At 41.0% G+C, this 24,253-nt stretch overlaps 2 protein-coding genes and 1 pseudogene across 11 annotated transcripts in view; 1 reads left to right on the forward strand and 2 right to left on the reverse strand.

Annotated features, from left to right (window-relative positions):
• Positions 1 to 24,253, forward strand: part of ZNF317 (zinc finger protein 317) — a 75,924-nt gene that overhangs the window by 12,614 nt on the left and 39,057 nt on the right. For 3 of the 9 annotated variants that reach the window (XM_080674795.1, XM_080674793.1, XM_080674794.1), the window contains 2 exons: positions 429 to 511; positions 1,222 to 1,321. In XM_080674795.1, the coding sequence (XP_080530921.1) occupies positions 429 to 511; positions 1,222 to 1,321 (183 nt within the window). Of the gene's footprint in view, positions 1 to 428; positions 512 to 1,221; positions 8,645 to 24,253 lie in introns of those variants that run through there. The other 6 variants (XM_080674797.1, XM_080674796.1, XM_080674792.1 and 3 more) reach the window with 5 other exon arrangements.
• On the reverse strand, positions 8,591 to 9,421 carry LOC308251432 (U1 small nuclear ribonucleoprotein A-like; annotated as a pseudogene). Its single transcript has one exon. The product of its transcript is annotated as a U1 small nuclear ribonucleoprotein A-like (transcript).
• Positions 17,205 to 18,137, reverse strand: LOC308251430 (olfactory receptor 7D4-like; the record flags this gene model as incomplete). The annotated part of the gene is made up of 1 exon (XM_080674817.1): positions 17,205 to 18,137. The coding sequence occupies one exon, from the start codon at positions 18,135 to 18,137 to the stop codon at positions 17,205 to 17,207; it is 933 nt and encodes a 310-aa protein (XP_080530943.1).

Here is a 24,253-nt window from a genome sequence, read left to right on the forward strand (position 1 = left end):
AGTGATTGGGGTGGAGGGAGATCCATTAGGAAATGTCACCCAGGGATATATAATATGCTCATTCCTTTCACTGCTCCTCCATTCTCTGACAGATTCTTTGGTTTCACTATCCTTTCACCTTTAAATTTGACATGTCCACATGGAACTTTTTTCTGTCCTTTTAAATTCAACATTCCTGATTATATTTTTTCTTTCATTAATGTTGGTCTTTGAAGAATTACTTCTTAGTGTGCTGACATAAATGTCTACCCCTTGTCATTGCCAAATATCACACAAATATTTCAGTCATTTTTACTCATACATTCTTCCTTTTCACCTCATCTTTCCTTTTTTAGGATTAGTATTTTTTAAAATATTACCTATTTTTGTCACCAGCATTCTACCATTTTCTTTTATCAGCAAATTTATGTTTTTCCAATTTGTTTCAGATTGGGAGATTCCTTCTAAAACCAAGTGGTCTATTCTCATGGAAAATATTTTTGGGAATGAAACACCTAGTGGTGTGACAATGGTAAGATTTTTTGGGAGATAATTCTGGATCATCTATATTAGGAGATGAGTGGGGCAGCTTAAGTTAGAAAAGGAGCTCAAGAACTAGGCAGGTGGCATTCCCCAAGAGGAAGCAGTGTTAGAGACACTAATATTACCAATTACTAACCCAAAACTTTCCACTTAGAATTCTGGTAAGTAAATATTTTTATAGCTATGTCTTAGATCAGTGGTCGGCAAACTCATTAGTCAACAGAGCCAAATATCAACAGTACAATTGAAATTTCTTTTGAGAGCCAAATTTTTTAAACTTAAACTTCTTGTAATGCCACTTCTTCAAAATAGACTCGCCCAGGCCATGGTTTTTTTGTGGAAGAGCCACACTCAAGGGGCCAAAGAGCTGCATGTGGCTCGTGAGCCGCAGTTTGCTGACCACAGTCTTAGATAATTGAGTGTTAGAGTTCAATTCAGATTTAAACAGTTAAAGTCTATTTTGTAAAAAGCTTTGTTATAGTTACACACATGGTACCTTAGGGCATACATAACATTCACCTATCCTACTTGATAGAACCCACAGGGGCAGGAGTAGTACTTTTACATCTATAATCATAATGATGACATCTATAGTCATAATGATGTGCTTTAATTTATGTCAGTTTATGTGGGGATAATTCTTAGGAATGAAATGAATATTGGAAATACCTTAGTCAGCACTCATCTTTAAATCAACAGGAAAGAACTCATCTTGGAGAGAAATCCACTGAATATGCTCACCTGTTTGAAGTCTTCAGTATGGGTGCTCATCTTACTCAGCAAATGGGAAGACACACTGGTAAGAGGCCCTATCACCGCCGAGACTATGGGGTGGTTTTCAAGAACAGGCCACATCTAACACAACATGTGAGCATTTACAATGGGAGAAAAATGCATGAATGTCATCAGTGTCAAAAAGCCTTCACCACAAGTGCTTCTCTTACACGGCACAGGAGAATACACACTGGGGAGAAACCCTATGAATGCAATGTCTGTGGGAAAGCTTTCAATGATCCCTCAGCCCTTAGGAGTCATGCAAGAACTCACCTCACAGAGAAGCCCTTTGATTGCAGTCAATGTGGAAATGCATTCCGAACCCTCTCCTCCCTAAAGATACACATGAGAGTTCACACTGGGGAGAGACCTTACAAGTGTGATGAATGTGGGAAGGCATATGGCAGGAGCTGCCACCTCATTGCACACAAAAGAACACACACTGGAGAGAGACCCTATGAATGTCAAGACTGTGGGAAAGCTTTCCAGCATCCGTCACATCTCAAAGAGCATGTCAGGAATCACACTGGGGAGAAACCCTATGAATGCACACAGTGTGGAAAAGCCTTTCGATGGAAGTCTAACTTTAATTTGCACAAGAAGAACCACATGGTAGAGAAAACATATGAATGTAAAGAATGCGGGAAATCCTTTGGTGATCTCTTATCACGGAGAAAACACATGCGAATTCATATTGTAAAGAAACCCGTTGAATGTAGACAGTGTGGGAAAACATTCAGAAACCAGTCCATCCTTAAGACACACATGAATTCTCACACTGGAGAGAAACCATATGGGTGTGATCTATGTGGGAAAGCCTTCAGCGCCAGCTCAAACCTAACAGCACACAGGAAAATACACACTCAAGAGAGACGCTATGAATGTGCTGCCTGTGGGAAAGTCTTTGGTGATTATTTATCCCGGAGGAGGCATATGAGCATTCATCTTGTAAAGAAACGTGTTGAATGTAGACAGTGTGGGAAAGCCTTCAGAAACCAGTCAACTCTTAAGACACACATGAGAAGTCACACAGGAGAGAAGCCGTACGAGTGTGATCACTGTGGGAAAGCCTTCAGCATAGGCTCAAACCTTAATGTTCACAGGAGAATACACACTGGGGAGAAGCCCTATGAATGCTTGGCTTGTGGGAAAGCCTTCAGTGATCATTCATCTCTTCGGAGTCATGTTAAAACTCACCGGGGAGAAAAACTCATAGTGTCAGCAGTGTGGAAGAGGCTCCAATGATTCACCTTCTTTAAGAAACATGAGAGCTCAGCCTGGAAGGAAACCTTATAAGTTTCAGGAAGGCAGGAAAACCTTTATTAACTCATCTTACTGAGCACAAGGGAATACATGTAACTGGAAGAAAGCCAGTTTGTGTAATGACTGAAATGACGAGTTTTTTTCTCATCTCTGAGAATTAACACTGGGGGAGAAAATGTGTCTGTATGTTGTGGAAAAGCCATCAGTGTACAGTTAGGTCTTAACAAATGTGACAGCTTAGGAAGAGAAACCCTAGCCTGATACTTAATGTTGAAATTACTGTTGTACCACCTGGCACCTTCTGAGCATATGAGTAAAGTAAGTACTCTAGGGAAACACGGAAAAGTCAGTAATGGGTCAGGAAACTACAGCCAGCTGTCTATTTATGTACGGTTCTCAAGCTAAGAATAGTTTACACTTTTAAGGAAGAAAAATATGTGACAGAGACTGTGTGGCCCACAAAGTCTAAAATACTCATTGTCTGGCCCTTTACAGAAAAATATTGGCCAATTCCTGTTGCAGAGCTGTGGTTATTACCAGGGAGTGGATATGCTCCCCAGGAGACATTTGGAAATTTCTGGAGACATTTTTGGTGGTTAAAACTGGGGAAGGCATTACCTTCATATAGTTGGAAGATATCAAGGATGTTGCTAAATAGACTACAATGCAGAGGAGCCCCCCCCCCAGAACAAAGATTTATGTGCCCCAAAAGGTTAATATTTCCAAGGTTGAGAAACCTTGTCCTAGAAGAGCTCCTCGATTTTTATGAAACTTGAGTACTCTAGTACTCATGGTAGGCGAATTTCTATTTAAAACTTTCAAAAATATAACCAATGTAATTAATTCAAGAAATGCAAGAACCCACACTGCAGGCAATCCCTATGTGGAAATGATTTCAGCCACAGCCCCCTCACTTTGCTTATGAGAATTCATTCACACCCCAAAGGAATTTTCTAGTGAGTATGAAATTGCATTTGATGTATTTCATCATGAAAATAGACACTAGCTCATAATTATTTAATCTTTAAGGTTATGCTCTAAATTACCCTTATACACATCACAATATGTTTGTATGTAGTATTTTAATTATAATTTCATTCTTAAGAATGTGTTAACTTCCTTTTGAATTATTTACTTGACCAATAGACTCTATAGAATCTTAGGTACTGTGAACCATTGATATTTTTAGTGCCTGTTTGTTTATCTAAATCAAATGCATTGTGATCAGACTATGATGTCTTCATCAGATGAGTCCTTTGGGACGTTCCAGCCAACAGTGGCATATACTTCTAGTTGCTTCCCTAATATCTCATCTTCCATGTCAAGAAAACTCAATTTTTGTCAGATTAGTAAGGTGTACTATTTTAGAAATCTCCTACAAGTTTCCTTACAATTCGGACAGTCCATGTTCCACAGCCTGTCTATTATCAAATAAGCAGATGTTACTATACGGGCTTTGAGAAGACTCCTGAAAAAAGGGCCATTCTTACCTGGATTCTTCTCCACTTATTTTTTATTTTTGTTCTTCCCCCAACTTCTCACCTAGTAAGGAGATCCAGTACCTAGTGTTAAAAGATTCATCTTGTCCATGAGGATGCACAGGCTAAGAAGGATCCTGCAGAAAATTCACAAAGGATTCTGGCCTCCCCAGGGGCTTCTTTAGGTGTCTATACTAGCCCTGAATTTACTTCCAGACTTCCTATTACATGAAAAAATAAAACTGATGATTGATTTAAGCTGCTTTGGATATTCTTTCTTTTTTTTTTTTTCTATTAGTTTTTTTATTGGCAGAGGGAGGGTTCTGCCTCATTCAGCTGGATGCTGTCTAACCCATTCACCTGTGACAGAGACTGTGTGGCCCACAAGTGAATTTTTTATAACTGCTACACATGTGGGTATAATCTGCTTATGCTTTTAACTGTTGGATATGAACTTTTAACTTCTTCAAGCCAAGTTTTAAAATTGCATTTCATATCATTGATCTATTTAAACATCTATTTTCCTTTCTTCTTGTATTGAAGAACTGTATTTGTTTTCACAGAAGTGCTAAGTGGACATCTACTTTATTCAGTTTCTTCTTAAGGTGAAGAAAACTCTTTGTAAATGTCCTAGAGAAATATAGTAGCTTTCTGTTCACACTTTGCAAGTAAAAAGGGTGGATCGTTCCACTACTGACATATTAAAAAAAAAAAAAAGTGCTGAGAAGCAGGTGCCATCAATTTCTTTTGCACGTGGAGAATTTGAGGAAAGGAAGTTTAGGTGACTTGTCTGAGGCCAACCTGTTAGCAGGCAGTGATGCTTGTATTTAAACTCTGGTGCCGATTCCAGAGCCTATATTACTATGTCAGACCTTGTTCTATGCCACAGGTCTGTAGTGAATCAAGATATTTGCCTTCAGGTTGCTTACATTCTATTTGGGGTCAAGGCACCTGGTAAATGAGTAAATATATCTCTAATGGCGGTCAGTGCATGGAGGAAAAATTAAGCATGTGATGATGAAAATGTGGGATTCAGTGGAGCTGTGGGGTGTATAAGGAAAGCCTTTTGTGTAAGGTGACATTTGCACAGAGATGTAAATGAGCTGTAAGTGTGGGCTATATTGTAATGTGGGGAGGAGCACCTTCAACAGCAGTTCAAAGGCCATGAAAAATTTTGTGCTTGGGACAAAGGGGCCAGTGTGACTGGAGTGGATCAAACTTGTGAGTTGCTGAAGATGATGAGGTCAGAGCTAGATCAGGGTCCTGATCATGGGGACATCCTGTAGGGTTAACTGGGAGGACTTTGCCTTCATTCTCAATTTGGAGGGCTTTGAACAGAGGAGTGGCAAGTGTCCAACTTATAATTTTAAAGGATCACAGTGGCTTCTGGGTTTATAGGCTAAATAGAGGGACAAGGTACAAACTGTTAGGCCATTGCAGAATTCAAGTTACATATAATGGCGGTCAGATTAGTAGGGGTAGTGGTGGTTTGAGAGTCACATTAATGACAGTAGCCCTAGTTTCATTTTCAGATTGTGATTCTTTCTATTAGTATACCACAAGTTATTTACCTGTTCTGCTGATGTACAGTTAGTTACTGGATGTTTTCACTTTTCTCAGTTATGAGCAATGCTGCTTTAAGAAATTTTGTCACATGTCTTCTGGGGTATTGGTGAGTTATTCCAGGAGTGTGAAATTGCTGGGCTATAGGTCTGCGCATGTTCTGCTTATTAGTGTAATGCCAAAGTCATTTCTAAAGTGTATAATGATACTTTGTGTATGTGTGGTAACATTTTAAAACAGGTTTTACTAAAATGCAGAAAAATACTTAATTCATACATGTACAACAGCTAAATTATCACATGAACACATCCATACGATCAGGCCAGAAAAAGTACTACCAGCATTCCTGATACTCCTTCTTGCCTCTTTCAAATGACAAACCCTTCCCTACTCTCCGTAGGTGACCAATATTCTGACTGACAATATGGCTTGGGGTTTTTGTTTCTTACCCCTATACAAGTGGAACCATACAGTATATGTTTTTTTGTATCTATCTTAATTTTCCCTAATGTTTTTGTGAAATTGATGCATATTGTTTTGAGTATCTCTAGCTAGTACATTTTATTGTGTTCCATTGTTTTGAATATCCCACATTTTGTTTAAGCAGTTTGTGTTGATGGGCAGACATTTGACTTTTCAGCTTGGGACTGTTATGAATAATGCTGCTATGAGCATATTTTAATATTTCTGATAGTGCACAAGTGTATGTATTTCTCTTGGGTGTATACCCTGTACTGAAATTGCTGGTCATATGGGATGCATATGTTCACTTTTCATAGATGATGCCAATTTTCCAAAGTGGTTGTGCAAATTTGCTTTCCAAGAAGCTATTTTATTGGATTACCTGCCTTTTTTTTATTATGAGCCGTATGGTTGGACATATTTTACAAATATTTTCTCCAACTTTGTGGCTTGTCTCTTCAATGTTTTAATTGGTATTTTTTTATGCAATGAATTAATGTTAATGTCATCTATTCTTTATGGACAATGCTCTTCTGTTCCTGAGTATTGCCTACCCCGAAGGCGAGAAGATATTCTACATTTTTTTCTACAAGTCCTATTGTTTCAATATGTACATTTAGATCTATAGTTCACCTACTCTTGATTTTTGTGTATTTTTATCTTTTCCACATTGACCCAGATCATTTATTTTTTAAAAACTACATCTTTACCCCAAGGTTTTGAGATACCACCTTTGTCATATACTGAGTTTTATGTGTTTTTAGCCTAATTCTGAACTTTATTTTTTTGCCACAGTGTTTAAATTATAAGAAGCTTTGTAATAAGTTTTAATGTCTGTGTGAACTGGTTTCCCCCTCACGGTTTTTCTTTTTCAGTGTTTCCCTAGGTATTCTTGCCCTTTTTATACGCTCTTTCCTATTGTCCAACTCCATAAAATTAGCTTGTTGGTACTTTTATTGGCATTGCCTTGAATTTATATAAGTTCACTTGGAGAGAACTAACATCTCTATATTGTTAAGTCGTCTTATTCAAGAACAGGGAATGTCTTTTCATTTAAGTCTACTTTTGTGTTTGTCAGGAATGTTTTTTAAAAAAAAAATCTACTTTAGTGTTTGTCAGGATGTTTAAAAATTTTCCTTGTACAAGTTTTCCTTATAACAAATTTTTGTTGTTTCCCTTAATATTTAATTCTTTATTTAAATGTGATTTTTCTGTACCATTATGATTTCATAGTTTCTGTATATGAAAGCTACTGATTTTGTATCTTAATTTTATAACTTGCTACTTGACTGAATTCTTTTACTTTTAAGTTTTATTATTGCTTTTTTTGGAGTTTTCCAGGCATAATACTGTGTCATCTGTAAATTATGATAGCTTTACTTGTTTACCAATTCTTATGCCTCTGATTGTTTTTGTTTGTCTAATTGCATTGGCTAATACCTCTAGTGCAGTGATAAGTAGTAGCAGAAATAGTAGGCATTCTTGCCTTGTTCTAGGGGTAAGGTCTCTTTTGTTTTTCCATTGATTAAGATAATGTTTCAGAGTAAATATTTATTTTATCATATTTAGAAGGTACATTATACTCTTTGAAGTTTACCATGAATGTGTGGTGAATTTTGTCAAAGTTTTTCTGATTTATTAATACTAGAATATAATATTAATAAATTTCTCAGCATTCAAAAAGTCTTACATTCTGAATGACTTTCACCTGGTCATGGTGTATTATTTTCTTAATGTGGTTTTGGAATCTGTTTGTTAGTATTTTGTTTAGAATTTGTTGATTTTCATGAATGATAATTGGTCCATAGTTTTCTTTGTCTTTATCTGGTTTAGGTATTTGTATTATACTTGCTTCATAAGAAGATATAGTAATATTTCTTTTTTTCAATGCTCTGGAATAGTTTATACAGTGTTAGTACTCTGTGGTTTTGGAAGATTTGGTAGAACTCACTGTGAAACCATCCTGGTCAAGTGCTTTTCTAGTGGGATATTTCCTTAGGAACTTTATTTCTTTTATGGACATTGCTCTGTTTTAAGCTTTCTAATTTAAATGTTGGTAATCTGTATTTTCCTAGGAAATTGCCTAATTCATCTAGTGTAGAGGTCAGCAAAATCATCTTATGATTTTAAAAATGTTTTCTGACTGTGTCATCACCTGTGTTTTTTTGTTTGTTTTTGTATATTTGCCTTTTCTTTTTCTGAATCAAATGAGTGGTTTATTTGTTTAAAAAAAAACACGGAATTTTGACTAGTTAGATCGATTGCTTTTCTGTTTTCCTCATTAATTTCTTTTTTGTTTTTCCAAACAAAAACCAAAAAAAACAAAAACAAACCAAAAATACCTTAATTCCAGCCTAACAGCACCAGGTTGCAATGTCTGGAGACAGATAAGGTACAATGCTGTGTGGCCACTCACTCACATGTACAGCTCTAAGAAGGCTCCTGAGGGGAACTTACCTCCAGGGGGGCTGAACAAAGGGGAAGAGGGGAGTCCCCGATGAGGTATGGACAGGCATGGGGAAAAGGCGCTACTTCTTGACAAAGAAGATCTTTGCCGGGTAGTTCTGGGTGATCTTGAACCCCTGTAAGGAGCCGCAAAGGGCCCCTGCTTGTACCCCATTGTCAGACTCCACAAAGGCCATTTCATGCTGCCCTGGGACCAGCCAGACCTTGAAGACAGAGATCTGGTTGAAAAATATGGACAGCATGAACTTGTTGGTCTCTGGCAGGTTGGTGAGGAACAAGATGTGATTTAGTGGGTTTTCTGTAAGAGGCTGGGTAGGTGGCATCTGACCTGGCATAAGCTGCTGTGGGGACAGTGGCTCCCAGTGGGATCTGGCCATGTTAGAGACCTGGGGATGAGATCATGCCAGGGGACAGCATGTAGGGAGGCTGGTCCCAAATGTGTGCATGATGCGGGGCACCTGACTCATGGCCCCATGCTCAGGACAGGCCCTGGGTCAGCCCCCACGATGAGAGTGACTGCCCTACCCTGTGCTACTTTCTTGGCAGCTGGGGTCTCCCGGCTCTTGGGTTTCCTCTTCTCCCACTTCTAGTCCTGCTTCACAAATGCGCCCTTCATCTTGGCAATGATATCTGAGTCAGTATTGGCATACGGGATGTGCAAGGGTTTGTTTTAGAAAGGAAAACCTGCATGGAGCGCAGGGCACTGGTGCTGGCCTTTTTGAAGATGACAAGGGCCTGGCCCTCATCTTCAGGCTCTGTGACAGGATATTCAGAATCTGGCCAAACTGGGAGAAAATAGCATACAAGGACTTCTTCAGCTCATCCTTCTTGATCTTCTCATTAAGGTTGTTGATATAAATAGTAAGGCTGGGGCAGGTCTGAGGAACTTCCATGAAGGGAGGTGTCATGGTAGGGTAACATAGTCACGAGTCTGGCAAGTGGCTTCTCAGTGCTCAGTGCCTTCCTCATTAATTTCTGCTTTTATCTCCATTTTTTCTTTATGCTTTCTTTTGGTTTATTTTTTTTTTTAAACTGGTAATTGACTCTTTTTTTTTTAAATATATTTTTATCGATTTCAGAGAGGAAGGGAGAGGGAGAGAGAGATAGAAGCATCGATGAGAGAGAACCATTGATTTGATCGGCTGTCTCCTGCACACCCCACACTGGGGATCGAGCCCGCAACCTGGGCATGTACCCTTCAGTCCACAGGCTGATGCTCTATCCACTAAGCCAAACTGGCTAGGGCTGGTAATTAATTCTTAATCTTTTACTTTATTGACAAGTATTTTTTGCAGTGAGTGTCAAACTACAGCGGGAAGGTAGGGGAGGGTAAGAGATCAACCGAAGGACTTGTATGCATGCATATAAGCACAACCAACAGACTCAAGACACTGGGGGCGGGGGGACGAGAGCGAGTGCGGTGGGAGGGGGGTAAAGGAGGCGGGGTGGGGGGGGAGGAAGGTCAGTGGGGAGGAAAAAGAGACTTTTTTTTCTATGTACTACTACTATTTGTAATACCTTAATAAAATTTAAAAAAATCACTGCCTTAAAATGCATTCTGTAGATCATAACATATGTCTTGGAAATCATTATTTCTTTAAAATTCTGTAATTTCAGTTTATATTCTTCTTTTACTCAGGAGTTAATAAGAGGTTTTTAAATTTCCAGATAGAAGAGCCTTTTTTGTTTTTGTTAATAAATTCTAGGTGTATTTATATGTTGATTTTCTGCAGTCTACTTAATAAAAGAGTAACAAGCTAATTGACCGTACCTTCACGATGCCCACCAACCAATCAGGAGTGAGTATGCAAATTAACCCAACTAAGATAGTGGGTTAATTTGCATATGCAGGCACCGAGTGGCCAGGGCGGGGCAGGACGCACCACCCCAGCTGCTCTGGGCCTCTGGGCAGCGTGGGAAGGCAGAAAGGCGGCTCCGGGCCAGAGCGAAGGTGGTGCCTGCAGCCAGGGGAACGAAGACCCATTCTTGCATGAATCTTCATTTGTGCATCGGGCCACTAGTTTAAATATAATATGCCTCAATGTAAATTTTTTTTTATATTCTGCTTGTTGATCTCTTAGCTTCCTGGTTTGGTGTTTGTAATTAATTTTGGAAAATTCTCATTCATTCTTACTTCAGATATTCTGGTCCTTTCTCTCATCTTCTCCTAGTATTCCCATGACACATGTTCATCTTTTATAATTGCCCCACAGTTCTCAGATATACTGTTCATTCTTTTCTCTCCTTATATTTTCGTTTGGACATTTTTTATTTCTAACATTTCCTTTTGATTCTTTCTTAGAGTTTCTCTTTGCTTACATACCCATTTGTTTTTGCATGTTCACTTTTTCTGTTAGAACCCTTTACATATTGACTATAGTTATTTTAAATTCCCCATCTCATAATGCCAAAATCTCTGCCATACCCAAGTCTGGTTCTGATGCTTGCTTGCCTTCTCATTTTAGACTTATTTTTTTCTTACTTTTTAACATGCCTTGTTGAAAGCTTGACATGACGTGTTAGGTAAAAGGAACAGCAAGTAGACAGACGGGCCTTTAGTGTGTCTTTTTTTCTTGCTAGGTGTTAGTCTTTTTACTGGTTGCTGTAGCTACTGTGTCAGAGACTAAAGCTTTCTCTAGTGTCCTTATTTTTGTCTCCCCTGTTTTCTATAGACTCCTTAAATAGGGGCTTAAGACTAGCAACTTTTTCAACTGTATTCCCATTATACAGGAGCTTAGACAAATCTTCTCACTCTTTAGTGTAAGCAACACAAGCTCTGTTATGTATTTAACTAGCCTACTGCTACTTTTCTGAATTCAGAATAAAAGCTGATTTTTTTCCAGCCTACCCAGTTACTCCTTGGGAATCTAAATAAATAAATCTGCTTCCTAAAGAAAGTTCCAGACTCAGACCCTTGACAATTGTTTTGACATAATGTTTTTCATAATTTTTAAAAACTACCTTCCCCACCTCACAAAAGATGTCAGATTTGAATATTTTTTTTACATAGATTAACTACAGTCTTCCACACACCACAATAAGGTGTTCATTCATCTGTAAAAGACAAGTGGGAAGAGTCAGCTTATCAGCTAGAAACGGACCCTTTGTCAGAGTGCTTACTCTGTTCAGACCCTGCTTCCCTTCTTGACTGCTCTGCCTTTCATGTCTGTATCAACTGATGAATCGGTTGGGCTGATGGTGCCTGATGTGGGGGGCACGTGGTTACAGGTCACATGAATACATTAAAGCATTAATATCTTACACTTGCCTTTCTGAAATCTCTGCAACCTTCCTTTTCCCTTAGGATGCTTATGTGTGCAGGTCTTTGGGTGAGTGGTGGGGGCACTTTCTCATCCTTGAATGAAGGTGCTGAATGTTGCATAAGCCTTGGTCAAAAGTTTTCCATACTCATTAGTGAAGAAATAGCAATCATTGCCCAGCTCTTGCCTAGGAAAAAGTAAATGTGTATACCCTAGATGTCAGGCCTAAGGGGAATAGAGCACTTCTCTCAGCATTGAGTAAAATGGGGCTACTTCTTTAATTAGGAGCTTTGGAATCTAATGTAATTACTCCCTCTGTGCCCAGTCTCTTTCACATTAATTAGTACAGGAGGGAACTCAGTTCCCATCTCCACCTAAGTGTCCCAGAGCTCTTGAATCTCATTGCACTGCCTGCTAGTTCTTGGGACAGACATCATAATCTTGCTCAATCTCTCTGGAGGGGACTTCTAATTATACTCTTACCTAGTGTTGCCTCATTACGGCTTTTAATTCTTGGGGCCTCTCTGCATTAAGCAGCTCTGCCTTGTGTAATGTTTGGGTAACACCAATTCACTCAGGATTTTTCCCTCTCTAGAGAACTAGTGCATATCAGTTAAGTGTCTAACATGTAATTAGGCTTTGGGAAGAAAGACAATAAGACATACTATTGTCCTTAAAGGAATAATGGTCAAGGTGAGACAGACATAAACAATAAATAAGATAGTCCATCCAGGAAGTCTCCATGAGAGGGTGCTGCGTGTGGAGTTGTCAGGGAAAGCCACAGGGAGCAGGTGGTGCAAGCCAAGTGTGAATGGCTTATGTATCGTGTTGAATGAGTATGTCAATCCCTAGTATAAGGCACGGCAAAAACACATCACATTCTCTGACACGGAAAAGGACAATCTTAGAATTAGGAAATAAAGCTGAGGGGTAAAGCGAGATAGATTATAACACACACACACACACACACACACACACAGAAACATACATTAACACTACATAACACTCAATTTAAATGTTAAAGTTGATGGAAATCAATTGACATTGATGAGATTTTCAGTTGAGAAAGGTGACCTGTACCCCATAGTAGAATGGAATAAAGAGGTCTGTTTATATTTGCTGCATAGTGAACTGCCCAAAGCACAGTGCTTTAATGCAACTACACTTTCTTCAGTTAACATGGTGTTGGCTGACAATTTGGGTTGTGCTTAGCTGGGCTTAATCATGTGTCTGTGCTCGGCTGCCAGATTGGCTGGGGGGTTACTTGCTCTTCACTGAGGTCGATCCTCCAGCCATCGAGGTGGGGCCTGTATGCACGCTGCTGGAAGGTTCAGGACAGCTCAGGCTCCACTGTTTACGTGTTTGTCAGGTCCCTGCTTGTGTCCTGTTTGCCTTGTACCCTGATGCTCAGTGCAATCACACGGATAACCCCTGAGTGGACAGGTATTCAGAGTTATCCAGAAGGGGTGTAGGCACAGGAAAGTGAATAAATGATAGCTATTTTTGCAGGCACCACAAGGCCAGTGTTTGTATGGCAAATGTCCAGTGGAGAGAGGATAGCTTTATATAGTTAAAATGGACATATAATAAATGTTAGGTTTTGGCCAGTGATGCAGGCTGTGAAAGAATTCACGACTACAAGAAGAGATGCAGAGAGGAAGTTTATTTTACTTCCCCAAAGGGAGGGCAAAGGGTGCATTGCCAATCAATACAAGGACAAGAAACAAAAAAGTGGCTTCCCACTTTAAGCCCTGGTTATTGCTAAGTGACAAGGGAGAGAGGAGGATTTGGGGGCTGAAATTGAGCAGACATGGGGGGAGGGGGTTGTAGTTTGTTTGTTCTTCGGGAGACAGTCGGGGCAAGGCAGATGTCCTAGGGAGGTGTTTTAATGGTATTTTCCCCTCGCCTGTAAAACATGCTTAGAGCAGAAGTTATGAAGAATTTAAAAGAGGCTTGTTTGAAGGAGAAGGAAGAAGGGAACTTTCTAATAATTATCCCTGAGTTGGAAAAACAGCAGAAGATATATGCAATACTGACTATAGCCTTGAAAGTAACTTGTTCCTCAGTTCGAACAGAGGGGCTGTTTGAATCAGAGGAGCTAATAATCTTGAGGTTTAATTACCAGCTGCTTCTCATAAATTGTGGAAGGCTACAGTAAGGAAAAAGAAAGGCCTTTTTAATATACTAATAAATTGCATTCTTAAAATATGCAACCTGATTAGCTTTGACCCCTGTATACACTTGTGAAGCCATCACCACAATCCAGTTGGTGAATTCCCACAGTCTCCTCATATCCCTTTGAATCCTATCAAGCAGCCATTGAACAGGCAAGGTTTTTGTCCTCTGAAGTTTTGAGGCACTAACACTTGTTCATCTGTTTATTCAACCAGTGGCATTGGTGCTTCTTTTCCAGACCTTAGGCCTTCTCCATAAGGACTCTCTTGACTAGAGACTGGTATCTTAGTTCCATTCTATTCTGGGCCGTAGGAAGACCAAGGTCTTTCTTCCCCTCACTTTATTTTTCCTGCACTTTCCTTTCCTTGAGTCTTCCGAGTTATGGTAGATCAGTGATTCTCATCCAGCAGTGGTTTTGCCCCTTAGGGGTATTTGGCAATGTCTGAAGACATTTTTAAGTGTTAAGACTGGGGTGTGAGGGTGTGGGAAGCCACTGGCATCTAGTGTATAAGGCCTTGGATGCTGCTAAATTTTCTATGCATAGGACAACCCCCACCATAAAGAATATCTGGCCCCAAATGTTAACAATACCCAGATTGAAAAACTGTGATAGAATAATAATGTTCCCTACCAGGAGCTAATTGAAAGATGGAGGACAAATCAGATAGTGCTGTAGGCTCATTAGTATGGTCCTATGCTCTTGGTTTCATCTAATCTGCCCAAGGCACCAGGAACAGATGCTTGGTAAGATGGCTGGTAGTAAGACCTTGCACTGAAAAAGGGGTTCTTTTTTGTAGCATCCCGCCAATAGATCTACCTCTTTTTGGCATAAGATGGGATCACAAATAAATGCTGTATTCATAAATACAATGTCCACTGCTTTTTGAGAATTTATATATTAGACAATAATAATTTTCTGCTATCACCCCAACAACTATTTATACATAAAGAATCTGAGGCTGCATCCTGGCTGGTTTGGCACAGTGGGTAAGAGCATCGGCCTGTGGACTGAAGTGTCCTGGTTCGATTCCAGTCAAGGGCATGTACCTCAGTTGCAGGCTTGATCCCCAGCTAATTGGGAGGTGTGGGGGACGCAACCAATCTATGTGTCTCTCTCACATTGATGTCTCCCCCTCCCTTCTGCTCTCTCTCAAAAATATAAAAATAAAAAAGGAGAAAATATCCTTGGATGAGAATAAAGGAAGGAAGGGAGAATCTGAGGCTGCTTAGAGATAGTGTCCTAATAAGTGGTAAAGTGAGGATTCAAACATTGGAATCTGAAACCTGTGACCACCAAGAGGGTTCCACAGGCATCAAGACAACCCAAGACAGATATTTTGTTAAGTTTTTAATTTTTGCTCAGTTTAAGAGGTTCTCCCCATGGAGCTGAACCAGTATAAAGGATGCTTTGTTTTCCCAGGTCCCTGTTGTAGGGAGTCCTTGTCTGGGGCCATTTCCTGGTCTAATCCTTAGTCTCTAGGTCCAGTCTCTGACCAGCATGTGGTGCTCTTAGGATTGAGCTTGCACAGGACTCAGTCTCCTATGTGGCTTTCTTGGTGCTCTAAGTCAAAGTTCTGGAGATGTACTCAATCAACCCCATCTAAACCCATGGCCTGATAAACTCCAGCCAGTTTTTCTAACTCTGTTCTGCTGATAATGGATCCCTCTCCTGCACTGTGTGCCTCCCTTTTCTTCCCCCGCTCTCCCTCCTCCCTGTGCCCCACCCCCCCACACACCACACACCACACACACACACACTCTCACACGGCAGTGCAAGCTATAGTAGTTAATAGAGTTTAAGGGAGAGAAGAGTCCCTGGCTGGCTGTTTATAATCTCTGCACCTTTGTGTGGTCAACATAGACCTCCTCGGTGGTCCTCATGGGTCTTACGATGGCTAACAATTACTGAGTGCTTGTGTCAGACACTGTTCTGAGCTCCCTTATGTGTAACATTTAATCCCTGCCAGAACTCTAGGAAATGTATTGTCATCCTTATTATTATGGATGAGGGTATGGAGGCAGAAAGAAGTAACTTGAGCAAGATTATACCACTTTTTAGTGAATGATGAAAATATTTGAGCCCAGAGCCCTCTTAGTCACTATGCTATGCTGCCCCTCGATATATAAGTGCTATGAAAACTGGGAATGAGTAGGAGGATGGTGGCCAGGGTAGGCCTCTGAAGAGTGGATAGTTTTTTGTTTTGTTTTTAAATCTTTATTGTTGAAAGTACTACATATATGCCCTTTTTGCTCCCATTGACCCCTTATAGCCCTCCCCTGCCCCCCATCCCCCACCCCAGGTCTTCACCACCCTATTTTCTGTGTCATAGTGGACAGTTCTGATTTGAAGCCTAACTTGTGAGAAGAAGCCAGGCATGAGCAGATTTGGTGAAGCATGATCCAGGCAAGGAAGGCAGAAAGTGAATTGCTTTGGACTCTCATTTCAGATCCGCTGGCTCATGAATCAACAAAAATCAGAATTTTCTCTTTTACAGTGGACACTACAAAGAAGTTTCTCATTAAAGTCCTCAATATAGATCAGTGGCCACCACAGGCAAGATACACTAAGTAAAATTTTATGGGGTCACAGAGGTCAGTATGAGACAGTCCAGATAACAGTTCCAGACCAAGGAAAACATGGCCCAGTGGACATGGTGATTTGTTCTAGCTAGAACATAGCAGAGGGTTAAAGATGAGTTAATAATGTATAGACATTTGTTGTCATTCTCTTCTCCCTTGCTACATTGCTTGACTTGCTTTCTCCTCCTTTGATGCTTGCAGGAATCTGCATTCTTTATTTTTTATTGATTTTAGAGAGAGGCAATGAGAGAAAGAAAGAGAGATGGGGAGGGGGAACAGAGAGAGAGAGAGAGATTAGTTGCCCCAGAGTGGGGATTGAACCCACAAACTGGGTATGTGTCCTGACTGGGAATTGAACCCTCCACCTTTTGGTGAATAGGACAACGCTCCCACCAACCGAGCTGTACTAATCAGGACAGGAGTCTGTGTTCTTGAAATTGTTTATTTCCACAAGAGGTGTAGTAATTGGTTGGCCATTCTTTTTCCTTGGTATATGGTGAGCCTTTGGGTGTGCTACTTCCCAGTTTGTCTTTGGTCAGGAATATCTTCTAGTATGTCATGATGATATTTCTTCTCTATGTCTTCAGACTACATATTTAGGAATACTAATTATCAGCTCTTTGGATCTCTGTTGTCCTTAACTTGCATGATCTCACCAAGATTATGCTCTGCTGAAAAATCTCCTTAGAGCCTCTTTTATGTCCCTGTTCCTCAGACTGTAGATGAAGGGGTTCAGCATGGGGGTGACCACCGTGTACATCACTGAGGCTACTGATCCCTTTCTGGAGGGTTGGTTTGTTCCAGAAGTGAGATAGACCCCAAGGCCAGCACCATAGAACAAGGAGATAACTGAGAGGTGAGACCCACAGGTGGAAAAGACTTTATACTTTCCCCTAATAGATGAAATGCCCATTATGGAGGAGACAATTCTAGAATAAGAAAAAAGAATTCCAGTCAGGGGAATAACACCCAGCAGGCTAGTTACAAAATATTGTAGGATGTTGTTGGCAAGGGTGTCAGAGCAGGCAAGCTTGAGGATCTGAGCAAGTTCACAGAAAAAGTGAGGGATTTCTATCTCTTTGCAAAAGGACACCCTCCATACCATCAGAGTTTGCAACAAAGAATAGGTCAGGCAGATTAACCAAGAAAGCAGAAGCAGGATACTACAAAAGCGAGGGTTCATGATGACTGTGTAGTGCAAGGGGTGACAGATGGCCACAAACCGGTCATAGGCCATCACTGTGAGTAGCAAATCATCTAGCCCAGCAAAAAGCATGAAGAAATACATCTGGGTGAGGCAGCCTTCATACGTGATGTCTTTGCTCTGTGTTTGGATGTTCACCAGCATTTTCGGGACGGTGGTGGAAGTGAAATAGATGTCAGTGAAGGACAGGTTGGAGAGGAAGAAATACATGGGCGTGTGGAGATGGGAGTCAGAGCTGATAGCCAGGATGATGAGCAGGTTTCCTATAACACAGACTAGGTACATGTAAAGGAACAACCCAAAGAGGAGGGGCTGCAGGTCCACATCTTCTGAAAGTCCCAGGAGAATGAATTTTGAAGTAGCTGTTTGATTTCCTGTTTCCATATACATTTATGGGAATTGCCTGAAGAGAGGCAAGAATTATGTTAAAACAGTAAAAAAGCAGGAATGTGCCATCTATTTCAAACTCATTCATTAAGTTTTATGTTTTATCTGAGAGTTTTATTTTCTTAAGTTGATGAAAATGTCAATAATACTGCTCCTTTCCTGCTTCTATCACTACTACCTGGAACAGTGACTCTTTTTAAAAAATATATTTTTATCGATTTCAGAGAGGAAAAGAGAGGTAGAAACATCATTGATGAGAGAGAATCATCCATCAGCTGCCTCCTGCATGCCCCACACTGTGGATTGAGCCCGCAACCCGAACATGTGCCCTGACCTGGAATGGAACCATGACCTCCTGGTTCATAGGTTGACACTCAACCATTGAGCCATGCCAGCTGGGCTGGAACAGCTACTCTTTAAAATTAATGTCCCATACTATTCAGGGTTCTTCTTTACATTGTCCCTGACTACTGGCTAGTCCACCTCTATAATTCATGTGAAAGGACTATCAGCCTCCTGAATGTCTCTTTTCTGCCTTGTAGCTGTGGTCTCTTTGGGTCCCAGGGAAATGTAGAGTATGGGAAGATCACTGGGAGTTGCATAATTTAATGCTTTTTAAAAAAGATATGTTTTTATTGATTTCAGAGAGGAAGGGAGAGGGAGAGAGACATAGAAATATCAATGATGAGAGAATCATTGATCAGCTGCCTTCTGCACGCCCCATACTGGGGATCAATTCCACAATGTGGGCATGTGCCCTTGACCGGAATCAAACCCGGGACCCTTCAGTCCACAGGCCAATGCTGTATTTGCTGAGCCAAACCAGCTAGGGTTTTAATGCTTTTTTTAAAGAGAAAATTTATTTAGAAAGTTAGAGGTAGTAAAAGTGAGCCTTATAAGAAACGGGCTTAGGAAACATGTTACAGAGGCAGAAAGAAGGCTCTTGGAGCTTAGGAAAGTACACTCGAAGATTCTAGTGGGTGTGTTCTGCGGGGAGGGGGAAAGAGACAGAGAAAGCTAATTGTGTTTTTTCTTTGCCCTCATGACATTTACCAGTATCTTGAACTTGACCATTCTCCATCTCAAGATTGACCCAGAGAAGGTTATTGGGAAAAGATTTTATAGATAATTCTTACAATATTACAGTAACTTTATTACTGTCCCAATTTATCCCTCTGCCATTGCAATGATCAGTGTACCATAAGACACTCAATTCCCAAGTCAAATCAGACCATTTTATGCCCTGCATGGTTGTGCTGTAGTTCTTTAACTTTCTTTAGGTTGGGAGAACCTAAAGATGATGTGAGATAGACCCCAAGGCCGGCACCATAGAACAAGGAGACAACTGAGAGGTGAGACCCACAGGTGGTCTATCTCACATCTGGAACATTTTCTGTTTCATTTTCATTCATATCCCAAGCACTTAGCACAGTTCCTGGTACATAACAGGTGCTCTATGAGAAAGTGTTAGAAGTGATTTTCAGGGCATAGTAGAGGCAATTCCCTATCGAAACCCTTTAATCAAGAATAAAGACACCATTTATCATGAAGGCTTTTCAGTTGAACTTAATGAGAATGAGAGTGTCCTTCCTAAGGAGAAGAGTGAAAGTAATTACAAAGGAATAGATCAGTAGTTTAAAGTACATACAAGAAAGTTTTTAAAAGAGTAATGATGAGGAACAGGCACTTTAAGAATGGGAATAGACATAAATACAGGGATTGGCAAAAGTAGATTTATGGTTGTATGTGGTACACAGTTTATTCTTTTTTTGTTGTTAGGATTGCTTGGTTCATATTCTTTTGTTGGAAAGGCATGGTTTGGGCAAAGGAGAAAAGGAAACCAGCCCAATAAAAGGGAATGCCTGATTGGGCCATTGCCACAGCAGAGAGGCAGGTGCGGCAAAGGTTCAGGCTGTCCCACAGGCAAGGATGTCTGTGTGTATGGGACACCAAAGGAAGCCTGTCACACCTGAAACACAACTTGCTAACACAATTGCAGAGCTCAGGAAGAATCACTGTATTTAAACTTACTATTTCCCTGACATACAAAATATACATATAAATATACATGCCCTCTTCTGAGCTTCCCCTGCCCTCCACTTAATATTTGGCTATGGCCTTCTTTTCATGTCAACCAATTGGATGTACAGACATAATTTTTAATGGCTACAGTGTTATCCCTGACTGTTTGATATTACTGTGGTTTACTTCACTAACCCTTTATTGTGGGCAGGCTGTTTCCGGTTACCCCTGGTATCAATAACTACAGTAAACATAATTGCTTATTTGACTGTTTACTTAGGACACATTCACAGACATGGAATTCCTGGCCCAAAGCTAATTCACTTGAATTTTGATCCACATTTCCAGAAAGTGCTTCTGTTTGTTTAGTCCAGTGGTCGGCAAACTGCGGCTCACGAGCTGCGGTTTGCCGCTCTGTTGACTAATGAGTTTGCCGACCACTGGTTTAGTCCATTGATTTTAAATCAGATTACACTCCCACAAACTGGTTAAGAGAAAACTGTTTAACGCTTTGGGCAAATCACAAACTCTTGTTGAACTTGAGCAACCCCGGGGCGCGGGACCTGGAGGATCTGGGCTGTAGGGTGTAGTCCAGGGTGGTGCAGCTGAGGGCCCTGTGTGAGTGCGAGCATGTGAGTTGCTCAGGTCCACGCTTATGAACACACCCACACGCCCTCACTCCCGCTCTGCACCCTCGGCCACCAGGAACCTCCGTGGAGCCTGCCATGAGTTCGGATGCATCCAGTCCCAGCACCAAGCAAGTCTGAGAAAGTTTCCCCAGACTGACTCCCACCCGCACCGATGGGAGGCGGGACCAGGAGGATCCGGGCTGTAGGGTGAAATCCAGGGAGGTGCGGGTGGCATGGCCGAGGGCCCTGTGTGGGTACAGGTGTGTGAGTGTGTCGCTCGGGTCCACGCTCATGCACACACCCACACTCGGGCTCTGCACCCTCGGCCACCAGGAACTTCGTGGGCTTGCCAGTCCCCACCCACTTGGTCGAGTCTTCAGACGTTATGGACCTTGGCTCTTTATATAAATAGATTATTTGTAAATTGTATTATTTTCCATACAAACTACTGTAAACCTACTTTTGCCCACACCTGTATATAGAGGGATCAATGGAACAAATTGAACAGTCAAGAAACAGATACTAGCCAATATGAGAATTTAGTTTAATATATATATATCACAAATCACCCATAAAAGGTAAATGGTATAATTAACAATGTTTAGAAAACTCAATAACTTTTTAAACACCTCAAAATAAATAGTAAGAGAGTGACTGGCAAAATTGAGAACAGAACACTATCTATACTAATCTATACTAATAGAAGGATCATATGCTAATTAGACCAGGAGACCTTCCGGACAAAGTCATGATGGCCGGGCCAAGGCAGAGGCAGTTAGGGGCGATCAGGCCAGGAGGGGAGGGCAGTTGGGGGTGAGCAGGCCTGCAATGGGGGGCAGTTGGGGGCCATCAGACCAGCAGGGGAGGGCAGTTGGGGACAAGCAGGCCATGGGGGGGGGGGGCAGTTGGAGGCTATCAGGCCAGTGGGGGAGCAGGTGGGGATGATCAGGCAGGCAGGAGAGCGGTTATAGGTCAGTGGTCCCGGATTGTGAGAGGGATTCCAGATTGGAGAGGGTGCAGGCCGGGCTAAAGGACACCCTCTCCCCTGTGCACAAATTTTGTGCACTGAGCCACTAGTAGATAATATATTTAAGTGACTTCCTGAAGTGTAAAAAACATCCTAAGCAGACCAGTGAAAGTAATTACAAAGCAATAGAGCAGTAGTTTAAAGTATATACAATAAATCATTCATTTGTCAATAATACCACATGATATTAAAAGGCAAATTCAAATCTGAGGGAGGGAGAACTTATGAGAAAATATAAAAGTGCAGTAACTTACAAAACTCTTAAAAATAATAAGAAAAAACAAATAGAAAAAAGAGGATAAATACAAGTAGATAAAAACATGAAAAAGTGCTCAAATTTCATACTAAATCAATGAAAACTAAAATAGGACAAGGAATCAGGAATAGATGAGGATGGCTGTTGTTACAATACTTTTTCATAAAATAGATGAGTATATGAAGATTATTTAAGAAGACTCTGTCTATGGTATCAAAATGGCAAAATAAACTGCCACTGGACACTTTCTTCACTCACAATGCTGCTTTAATCCAGGTCCTGCTAACCTCTCATCTGTGCTGCAAATAGATTGCCACCCATTTGGCTTATTCTGCAGGGAATGTCAGGATAGTTCTAATCTCGGCATTGTATGCATCTTAAAAATTACTCAGTGGCTCCATATCCCTCTAGGGGAGAGCCCAAACACCAGTGCCCTCCATGATCTGGCCCCTGTCCTATTGCTCTGTCTTCATCTCCCATTCCACCACCCTCTTTCTGGCTTCCAATCCATCCTTTGCATTAAAGAGGGAATTCCCCAGAACTTTTCAGTGAGACAAAAGGATGACTCACTGAAGCCTTGTCCCGTGGCCTGCCTAATTCACTTTCTGGCAGAATGTTCCTTTGTCTGCTTGGGATCTAGCCTTTGAAGTTAATGCTTATAGGAATTTAATAAATTGCAAGTGATTTTTGTCCAGCATACATGCAAATTATTTCTTTTCAGGTAAAAGGATTACCCCTAAGTTATTGTTTATTGCCCTATGGGAGAAAAGATAACTCCAAAAGCTATGATTTTATTTTCCTATATTTTTGCATCTAACTTAGAAAACTAATTCCATCATTTCTTTCCTGCCTATATAAATTTCTGTTCTTCAAATGCTCCTCCAACTAGCTTCACTCCCCTTCTCATTAATGTCTTTGGCATATGCTCTCTATGTATTCGTGTGAGTCACATTTTTATCCACATTTTATCCAAAGTGATGCTTTGACATTAGATTCTCAACGTCTTTTAATTCTGGGAACATTCTGTGCAGTTTCATAGCTTTGGGCCTTTATATTTACCAGCCCCTCTGACCCTGGGTCCTCCTTCTCCCTTCTTCACATGGAAGAGTCCTATTCCTCCTTCCACACTGTCCTGAAATCTTTATTGACCTCCATTTTGCACTAACCACTCTCTTTGGACATTCTCTGTACCTTGGTAGACTAAACTACACACGGGGCAAGCCATTACATTGCTTTATTGCACGCACTAGAATTTTAATTCTCCCAGGAGAGCAACACATTATAGCTACCTCTTTATGTGCAGCACCTAGCTCAGTGTTAGGCACAGAGAGATGTTCTGTAGATGTAGAAATGTCCCATTGGAGAAAAAATTGGGCTAGGGAAAGTTCAAGTGAGTGGAGAGAGGATTGTGAGTGGAAGACCCAGAACTGAGAAGCAGTGAAGGACAGTAGACAAAGATAGAAGTAAAAGAACATGAGGTCTAGTGCGGCTTGGAAGAGCCCTGTCCAGAGCCGGGGACTTTAACTTGATTTTGGTGGGCTTTTCCTCCTGTACATCCCTGCCTATGTGCCAGGATAGCATGCAAGTAAAAGTTTTGTCCCCCTCTTACCTCTTTGCCACAACAGTTTCTGAGAATGCTGGGGCATCACAATGGAATTTCTGAAGGTCTGGGCTCTATTATCTTTGCTTCTCCCAATGAAGGATAAATAATAAAGACAGGAAAAGGGATGAAACGGTAAGCACAGGGCCCAGGGATAGACTGACACCTGACGTAGCTCAAGGGAATTTCCTCCTGGCCTGGGAGAGGCGAGCCTGAAATGAAAGACACAAGAGGATTATTTGGTTCTGAATCATCTTGCTTCTCATTAAAAGAAAATGTTGTTTTGATTGTTTCTGGAGACCTCCTCCCTGATGGTCAGTGGAGTGATCTACCCACGGGGAGGAAGAGGGAGCCACGTGTTGGTTCCTAAGTGCCAGGCTTTGAGTTCTGTGTACCATGTAACTTGTTTCATTTCATCTGCAAAATCTTCCTCAAAGTCTGTGCACACTTTATTATTTTATAGATTAGGAAAGGAGCATAGCATTTTTATGTAATCTGTACAGGTCATGAGGCAGAAAGGAGTAAAGCCAAGTTAAAATCCTCAGTCTGACTCCTGACCTGGGGCACCTGGCCAGTGTTCTGCCT

The sequence above is a fragment of the Plecotus auritus genome, assembly GCF_963455305.1.
Source record: "Plecotus auritus genome assembly, chromosome: 6".
NCBI lineage: Eukaryota > Metazoa > Chordata > Mammalia > Chiroptera > Vespertilionidae > Plecotus > Plecotus auritus.